The sequence below is a fragment of the Oreochromis niloticus genome, linkage group LG11 (genome assembly GCF_001858045.2).
Source record: "Oreochromis niloticus isolate F11D_XX linkage group LG11, O_niloticus_UMD_NMBU, whole genome shotgun sequence".
Lineage (NCBI taxonomy): Eukaryota > Metazoa > Chordata > Actinopteri > Cichliformes > Cichlidae > Oreochromis > Oreochromis niloticus.
This window is the reverse complement of record NC_031976.2, coordinates 11761217-11770333: the sequence shown is the minus strand read 5'-3', so window position 1 is coordinate 11770333 and position 9117 is coordinate 11761217. Positions and strand designations below refer to the sequence as shown.

General features: G+C 39.7%; 2 protein-coding genes across 2 annotated transcripts; both read right to left on the bottom strand.

Moving 5' to 3' along the window:
• Positions 1 to 718: 718 nt before the first annotated feature.
• LOC112848266 (transcription factor Adf-1-like) lies at positions 719 to 2395 on the bottom strand. Its single transcript, XM_025911809.1, has 3 exons — positions 1974 to 2395; positions 1581 to 1832; positions 719 to 972 (listed from the first exon to the last, which is right to left on the bottom strand). Exons 1-3 carry the CDS (start codon positions 2101 to 2103, stop codon positions 875 to 877), a joined length of 480 nt encoding a protein of 159 aa, XP_025767594.1. The 5' UTR covers positions 2104 to 2395; the 3' UTR covers positions 719 to 874.
• A 1286-nt stretch (positions 2396 to 3681) lies between these two features.
• Positions 3682 to 8661, bottom strand: ccka (cholecystokinin a). Its single transcript, XM_003443678.5, has 4 exons — positions 8522 to 8661; positions 6471 to 6550; positions 6008 to 6191; positions 3682 to 5447 (listed from the first exon to the last, which is right to left on the bottom strand). Exons 2-4 carry the CDS (start codon positions 6546 to 6548, stop codon positions 5314 to 5316), a joined length of 396 nt encoding a protein of 131 aa, XP_003443726.1. The 5' UTR covers positions 6549 to 6550; positions 8522 to 8661; the 3' UTR covers positions 3682 to 5313.
• Positions 8662 to 9117: the final 456 nt, after the last annotated feature.

Sequence of the window (9117 nt, the reverse complement as noted above, 5' to 3'; positions counted from 1 at the left end):
CAGTTTGAGGAGCTGCTGTCCCGCGTCGAGCGTTCCTGCCTTTTTTAAAATTTTCTTAATAAATGGAGCTTGCCTCCAAAATAAACTAACCTTTCTTTATTCTCTTAAATAATTGGTCATCACTATGTTCCTATATAGTAGTATATTTTTTCATTAGTATAATATGAAATAAATTCTACATGTCAAGTTGTGTGCCAATATTTGCTGTGTAGTAGAACTGAGACATTAGTCATTACAAAAATTTATTTGAAATAATATTAAAACTCTCAAACAGAAAAACATTAAACATAAATATATAAAATATAACTATTTACAGAGAGACAGGAATAAAAAGGACCCAGCTTTAAGTGGAAGAGCCTCAGGGAGAAGGAGGAGAAAAATAAGAACATTGTTTCTGCCCTGGAGAGCCTGCTGCCTCATTAGAAAACTACTGATTGCTAGGGTCAAATGTTTCCAAATTTAACACAGCTGTGCTGTTCTCAAAAACTAATTTATAAATTTGAAATTTCACATTTTCTCTCTTCTGAGGCAGCATGCTCTCCAGAGCAGGAACAAGGCTGAGGAGGAAATGCTCCGTTGGAGACTGGCGTGGCCTCTTCAGGGACTCCAGGATGGCCAGCTCCACCGCCGATGGACCGTCCTGGGACCTGTCCCTCGTCCGCCTCGGAGCTGTCCTCCTCTGTGGGCCTGTAAAACAAAGCACAAAACAACACAAAGTAATGAGAAGGCTGCTACTAGATTTTCATTTTCAACATTGAAAAAAAAAAAAAACAGGATATAATCAGATTGGTTGTAGATATTTAGTAAAGGTAATCACAAGAGAATTCAAGCGAGTAAAAAGCTATCAGTGCTTGCTGTACATCTGTTACTACAATTACATACCTGTGGGTGCAGCAGCAGGAGCGGAGGGACCAGGGACTGGGGAGCCAGGAGAAGCAACAGGGGATGGCTCTGCTGCAGAATCAGTTGGCTCTGTCAAGACAATATTAAATGTTAACAGGTTGAAAACAATAGTCATAGAGAAATTATATACAGTGGTCCCTCATTTACTGCAGCAGGGGTTCTCAGAATAACTAGCCCCTCGCCACGCACTTTATACACTTTTTTTCACACATACATGAACATTAGTCACAGTTCTCACAAGTTGATTCTCAAAGTGAAAACCTTCGCAGATTTTAAAACGTAAAAGTATTATTATACCGCGTTTTTTCTTCGTCTGCGCGCCACTTTTGTGCGCCTTTTTCCCTCCCGGTGCAGGTGTCTATTTCCGAATGAGGGTCATACTTATGGGTGTTTTTGTGCTGTTTTTTCTATTGGACGTGAAGGTTATCAAAACCAAACATGATAAATTTGGCAAGCGCAGGAGACACGACACGGAGGAGATTTGTCGATCAGGCTGCAGAATGCAATGCGCATTGTTGAAAGTTGTACTGTGCAATAAAAAAAATTTGCGAAAAAGCGAGACAGTGACGGATGAACAGCGGGACCACTGTGTGCTGTTTATTAATAAACAATAACATATATACCTATATGAAAGCATGCATAAATTAACTGCCTACATTAATTCAATGTTATCATACCTTCTGACTGGGACTCCCCTGCTGCCTCTTCGGGCTGGCCCTGGTCCTCCGGGGGGATGTTCTCCACGGTCCCCACCATATTGCCGCTAGTCTCCCGCGGGGTGAGGAAGGGGTCCAGAAACCCCATGACCGCGAAGAACTTCCATTCCCTCCCCGATCCTGCTGCAGACCCACTCCTCTTCTCCTTCTCCATCCTCTTCTCCTTGACGTATGTGTCCCTGAAGCTCTTCCACTTTCTCCTGCAGATGTCCTCTGAAAAAAAACATTATCTTGTTAGCGGAAAGGTATTTGTACATCAGTGAGAAAATAGCGGGACAGTAGGCGGGCTTGCTAGCTTTAGCACGGCTTCCCCGGGTCAGTCAAAAATTTCAAAAGAGAAATGAATAAACTTACCAGGTTGCCCGATCTCTTCACATATCTTCCTCCAAGCTAGGTCCTTTTTATTCCTGTCTCTGTAGAGAAAGTAGCTGGTGTCATACAGCTCCGGGTGGTTGGCTACGGATTTGATGAGCCTTTCCTCCATATTGAATGAAGAATGAAGGGCTCTGCCTGGACCTGCCCCTTTGAACTAGACCAGAGCGTCACGTCACCAGGCTCCTGATTGGTTGTCCCGGGCGCCACTTGAAGCTGGAGTTCAGATTTTTCCAATTTGAGCGGTAGACGCGATAAGCGCGAATGCACAAAATGCACCACACAAACTGCAGCGCGTATTTTACTTCGCGCTTCAAATGCGTCAGTCCCGCTACTTGGTCGCGCGAATCAGGCAGAAAAGCGTTTTCCGGACGCAAATCTGCTTCTGAAGTTTGGGGGACCCCCCAGTCGCTTCATCGCGCTCCTCCATTGACTTTACATGTAAACCTGAAGCTCTGGTCGCGTCTATCGCGTTCGGTGTGAACGCACTGTAATATAAAATCAGAAGAAACTAGAAAATAATGACAATAAACTCAAAAACGCTGCGTCAGCGACCCAGGACCATGACACTACCATCATCAGTACAAGATGTTGGTAAAAAAAAATTAATCCAACACTGAATGGAAATAAATCTTGTGACATTGCAGAAGCTTATTGAAACAATGCCACAGCGAATGCGTGCTGTAATCAAAGCTAAGCCAGGTAGTGTATCTTAGTAATTGTGACAGACTTCTTCAAAATGGTTCACTTATCTCATGGCCTCACTGGTCCAACGTCCAGTAGATTTGAATGAATCACAAGTAAGCCTGCAATCTGGGACAGAAGTACTCTATTGTGATAATATTTTAGTATAAGGTCTTTGAGCTATGATGGGATTTTTCATGGTCATAACATCATAACTAATATTGGTAAGTTAATATCACGGTAAGTTGATTAAATCTATGAATGGTTATCTGTCTCTCTGTATTGGTCCTGTAACAGGCGACCTGTTCAGGGTGTCTCCTCTCACTCTATGGCAGCTGGGATCAGTTCCAGCCTCCCCGTGACTTTAAATTGGATAAACGGAAGAGAATTCCTTTCCACATGTTCATCAAAGAGCACATATCAGTATCATTTTTGCCAATTTCACACACAAAGACTTCAAGTACAAATTTAATTAGAAACAGAGCCAGAGTTTAATATGTCTTTCTGTTTTCATATTTGTGAGTGAGGAAGATCATTTTTATTTTGCCCCTTATCAGCATTTAGTTCATTTCACCAGGAGATTTGTTTTCATTATTTTAGGGCTTTTTATTTTATTCACAGTACTCATCCTAACTTCATTGCGTTAGGACTAACAGATCATTAACATAATCCATTTTAATTAATCCCCAGGCACGAACACAAACACTTTTAAAGGCAAAATGAGCTCTTTGAGACTTAAGTCTGATTTAAATTATAACCTTTTCTAGCTACCAGCTCATTTGTCCCAATGCTAATCCCGGGAAAGCTATTTTACTTATAGTGGGCACAAATGAAAAATGTTTTGGCTTTCATTTGGTGAAATCCCACACTGGGTTGCACCAAATGTTTGTGAAAAAAGAGAAATCCGTTCTTTCTCTTCTGCAGTGATCAAATCTAACACTATATAGAGAACTGCCCCACCACCTGTGCCCTGAAACCATAACATCATGAGACTGAAAAGAAAGCGTTTGAATTTCTTGCTGACATTGGAGGAAAACAAAGCTTTATTTGGAGTTCTACTGAATCTGTAGAAACAAATGATTTAATACAAGAGTTAACCTTTATATATAATAAAGGTCTTTGAAAAAAAAAGAAAGAAAAGTAAAGAAAACATTTCTAATCTGTAGATTTAATATCTGCAGCATCCTGATGTTATTGTGTCTGCCACTGAAGTCCGTTATGCAAAGTCAGGGAGACTCTCAGGTATCAAACAGACGACACTTTGTGCTTGTCAAAACCTGTTTTGCCCTTTTCACACTGCACACTTTAATCCCAGTTTTTACTGCAGCAGCCTGCCATGTTAGCCACTTTTCACCCAATTCTTCCAGTTTCTAGCATGATCAAAGATTTTTGAATGATGTGTCACATTCAGTGTTGAGCATGGCGTGAGATGAAACAACATGCTTTTTATTGTTGTGTAGTTTTTGTTTTGTTTATTGTGTAATTTTATGAAGATTAGTTTGCCGAGGACACCTTAAGGGCACATTAAAAGTCTACAGATACATTCATACAGTAACGGTCAGTAAAATTAAACATTTTAACAGGACTTTAAAATACGAATATCTAAATCCTAAGACATTGATTTTTCTTGCCTTTTAACAGTTGAAGTTCTTGGATTTACAGTGCTTAACAAATTAATTAGATCTCCACCCAGTGTAAGTTTAATGTCACAGAAGCCCGAAATTAACAATACTGATAATTGCCAAAATCATTTTTAATGTTTCCGTAATAGGTTAATCCAGCAGCATATTAATCGAAATGATGTTTTTAGTGCAGTTCTCAGAGCACTGGCTTAAATTTAGTCATATAAACATGATTTCACTTTATTTATTGCATACTAAATGATAAATGATCATTTTTAGTTTTAAACAAGTTTTGACTCATTGCTAAAATATTTGTGTTTCTTTGTTAAGCTCTGTATATCAACTGAAACGGAAATGTGGCATTTCCCATTGTTATACCAGACCTACTGTTTCTTCACTGATCTGTTAACACCAAAAAGCCAACATTGCATTTGTCAAAAACAATTTAACTAACAATGACTTCATGCTAACAAGCATCTGCTGTGTAACCAATGCCTAATAGTATTAGCAGATCATGAGCTACTCATGTAACTTTATCACAGTTTTAAGATTGTTTGTTTTTTAAATTATTTTTGATTTATCAAACTCTGAAAGTACTCCCAAACAGATTAAAAACTCTATGCTGGTTAGAAAATTACAATGACCCCATATTTTAAGAAATCAAAACACCTTTTTTCCATGAAAAAACTGTTTTTGTGACTCATTTTTAGTGATTACCATCCAAACCATAGAGAGAATGAGGGACTAAGAAAGCACTGTGGAATGGACAAGCATTGCTGGCTTTGGCCTTAACAGTAACACAAATATACAATAATGTGCCGTAAGTTTTGGATTGAAGTTTGTGGTTTGTAGATTGAAGGATATGTGCTGAGATGTACTTCTCACTAAGTCAGCTCTGGTGGGCTGAGAGTGCAGTGTGAAAAAGGCTTCAGATTTTTAAAAAATAAAAACTTTAACTGGGGATGTTGGAGGTTTTGGGGCTCAGCGTTCGAAGAAACAAAGCTGTGCCTTCAGGACTAGTATTCGTACTCCTCTGCACTACGTCGTCCGAAGTCCATCCAGCCGAGATAATCTCTGTCCTTTATCCTGTGGTTGGGGGGGAGACCACTGGCTCTGCTGCTGAGGGAGGATCTGGTGTGGTAGGCAGAGCCTAGAGGAGACGTGGAAAAAGCAAACTTAACAAAAGAAAACATTCACTGCATTTCATAAAACTGATGTTGTTATTCTTTTTTTTAAACTACCCATACTATATGATAATAATATACGGTATATCTTCCAAATGAGACTGTTGATCTAACTCATGCTGACTCGCTGTGTTTCTATTTCTGTCTGTGTGCTCAGCAGGTCTTGTAGTCACACAGCGTTTACTTGAAAGAAAAAAAAACGATGCGCGGTGACAGAGGGAGCAGAGAGTGAGGTCAGGAGGTAGGCAGACGACTATGAGAGAGGGCGCAGGCCGAAATGTTAGGGGAGTAGCAAGCATGGAAAGATGAAGAGAGGAGGCCAGAGGGAGGTGGGAAATGCCAGATGGTGGGACTGAAACACAGCATGAATGAACGCAGGCTGCAGAAGGATGGATGTGGGGAAGAGGGAAATATGAGCATGTAATGAGATGATAAGTAAAGGGAAAAGGGAAAGGCGGTCATTTCATTTTCTCTTCCCATCCTTCGTTCTCTTATTCTGTATCGGCAGTCATACGTCTGATCACACCTTTCCTAGAGATGAGTCTGGCCAGAAGCTGGCTCAGGCTGTCTGGAGTGTCTGCGTCCTCTTGGTGCTGGCTGTAGTTGATAAGATGCCCTGAGAGGGGCGCTGGAGCGGAGCGAGCCTGCCGTTTCAGGCTGGGAGAAGGGAGAGATCCGCTGCCTGAGAGAAGAGCTGTACTTTCAGCTGTCTGTGAAGAAAATAACGTATTTATGAAATAATACATTTAAAAAGTAATAAAAACAACACTTTTTTCAAATGAAAAAAAAAAATATTTATCCTCCAGTGGAAAATTGAATACAATTGTATTACGTGGAAGCAATTTAGACATTAAAGTTTGTAATCAGGGTCTTACTCCACTTCCCCTAATTGGCCGTGTACGCGCTGTTTAGATAATAATAATGTGAGTGAGTGTGAGTATTTTAAAATGCTCTCTCTCAGTCTATGTGTGTGTGTGTGTGTGTCTTACAATTGATTGTGAAGGCAGACTCAGGGAACCACTGGACAAAGCAGCCAGGATAACACAAACACAGATGCCTACATTCATGGCTGGATGGAGAGACAGGGAGAGAATAACAGTTAAACAAACTCAGTAGCACATTTCCAGTTAGTCTTTATTTGCTCTTTACTGCCTCTCATCTGCCCTCTTCTCTCTTTCACTGTCTCACCTCAGCTTGTTAAGGGAAAACAAACCAATGCAGGCAACATTGGCTTTGCAAAAAGCAGCAATAAATCAATTTCAGGTCATTTAAACACATTGGGTGAGAAAGAGATGACGCTTGAATGGTTCTGCCTCGAACTACAGCAAACATTATTTTATGCTTCATAAATACTCTCCTGCTCTGCCTGTGACAGAACGGCTTCATGTTTACACACAGACACATACATGTATATGTATGTGCTGTTTGGAGTGGCGGTCTCTATAGTTCAATGTTGATCTATGTGCTGGTTTATTGAACGGGGCTCACAGGACAGTCGGTGTCACCCAGAATCAATACATGAAGCTTACTCACAAGCAGAGGCATGTTTGTGAAACCTTTTTAACCCCTCATATAAATACATATAATAAAATTAAACATAATAATACATACATTTATAGATGTTTCTTATTAATTTGATTAGAAGATCATTTTGCTTATTTATTTATTTTATTTTTATCTTGAAGCCTGCCAAAGCAGCATATTATCTTTGATGAATGAGAAAATCCAGAATTTTTTTTCCAAAGGAAAATGAGTTAAAGTAGATAATTAGATAAAAACCAACAGCAAAAGCTGCTTGGGGGCTTTCAATCTTAGATAAATCAAAAACCCCACTGCCTCAGTCTGTCACAGTGTTACAGCGCTCTGCTGCGTCTCTCTGTGTTAATAATAATAAGTCAAGGAATGATCTTTTTACAGCCCATAAACACCGGAACATAGATATGCAGGAGAGCATAACTTTGCCATGGTATCTACCTTTGCAGAACAAATTTTTTTTAAAAGTGTTTTAGATTTTTCATTTATTTCATGCACTGAGTCTTTGTTCTTAGTCTAGATCCTTTTGTACCGTTCACAGTCCAGAACGTCTTCTAGTTGTTGTTCACTGGTCAAATCATTACAGACATGCAGGTGAAATCGCCCCCTTCTGCAGTTTTAAACCAACTGAAATGGAGAGTTTCTTCTTGTGTGATTTTATCACAAGTCCAGTGAAACGTTTGGTTTGAATAATTTGTTTAAACTGACACGGCAGTGGTGTAAATAGCCATTCTGCTCATGCTAATATAATTCCTTTTAGCAGCTGGTCATTGTCTCTCATTCATTATGAAATGGGCTGGTAATGATGTGGTAATGTAATGTATGTGACAGCTCTCCTCTCCTCTCCTCTCATTAGAAAACAAAATGAGAAAATAACACTTTTACCCATCACTACTAAGTTAATACACAGAGATAAAAAATAAAAAAAAATAGCTCCTATGAAAAGTGATTAGGAATTTCTTTCCTACTTTTTTTAAAATTCCAACTCTTGGAATGATAATGTTATCCACAACAAAGGTCAAATGATGTGCACAGAACCAACAGCTTCTGTGAGCATTTAAACACAAACACAGAGTTTTCCTCCACATAAAAGTTAGGGGCAAAATTTAATTTCTTATGTGGTCATATGGACACTCAGACAGTAAAGGATATCTGGCAGCTACATAATTCTCTTTCAGCTCAGCTTTCAGGATGGATCTATTTTTACACATCTATTACTTTTTAAAGACTTTTAATCATAAATATTGTATCATCTTTTAATAATTCTGTTTGGCTCATGTGTGAATATAATTTTCTTTCATTAAAAGCCACCACTCACTTAAATAAACAGAAAAAAAGATACACTGTGATAAACATTTTCAGCGTATATATAACTGAAAATGAGGGGAAAGGACACCTTCTCAAAGCATTGGTGAGTGTGTGTAACCACCCCCCTGTGACAGGAAAACAGAGAAATAAAATGAAGTTTTAAAATGAAACAAACTGCAGAGAATATTTGAAACCTTACCTGCAGCTGTTGAAGTAAACCAGGAGAGGCTGATTTGAAGATAGTGAGCTTTGCTTCACCGATGAGGCTGTGACAGAGTATGAGAGTGAGAGGGAAGACCATACTTTATACTGATAGAGAGGGAGGGGGAGGGGCCTCAGCCTGTGGGAGGAGCCCGGTGCTGGCGCAGAAAGTGACAGCGCTGACGCCAGTGAAGACGCAAACATGCATGCAAACTTAGAAAGCATAATGAACACACACACACACACACATACACACACACTTCCACATGTACCCAGGCCAATCTACGAGAGAGAGGATTGGGACAAAGGTGGCAGCTTTAAATACACCTGTGACTGAAAATGAGGGGTTAGTATTTTGAATCCAGTAAAGAGACGCTTTGGGGATCTTTAACTGGTTTGCTGTAGATGATAACAAACTTGCAGGTCAGTGCCTTCGCCAGCTGCAGGAAGGCTCTAACAGCTTTAGCTGATCAAAAGCACTGTTCATGTCTGACGGGCTGAAAATCATCCTGGGACTTTCTTTTCTTTTTTCGTGGATCTCGTGGATTTATCATGTAATCAAACAGACGGGAGTGTTAAAGATCAGAAACACAT

Excerpts from the sequence above, each read along its gene's own strand:
- LOC112848266 (XM_025911809.1), bottom strand. The coding sequence starts at position 2,103 with ATGGAGGAAAGGCTCATCAAATCCGTAGCCAACCACCCGGAGCTGTAT. Across the intron at positions 1,833-1,973 it reads TGAAGAGATCGGGCAACCTG|AGGACATCTGCAGGAGAAAG; the intron begins GTAAGTTTATTC and ends GTTTTTTTTCAG. Across the intron at positions 973-1,580 it reads AGGGGAGTCCCAGTCAGAAG|AGCCAACTGATTCTGCAGCA; the intron begins GTATGATAACAT and ends TTGTCTTGACAG.
- ccka (XM_003443678.5), bottom strand. The coding sequence starts at position 6,548 with ATGAATGTAGGCATCTGTGTTTGTGTTATCCTGGCTGCTTTGTCCAGT. Across the intron at positions 6,192-6,470 it reads GTCTGCCTTCACAATCAATT|ACAGCTGAAAGTACAGCTCT; the intron begins GTAAGACACACA and ends TTTTCTTCACAG. Across the intron at positions 5,448-6,007 it reads CAGACTCATCTCTAGGAAAG|GCTCTGCCTACCACACCAGA; the intron begins GTGTGATCAGAC and ends CGTCTCCTCTAG.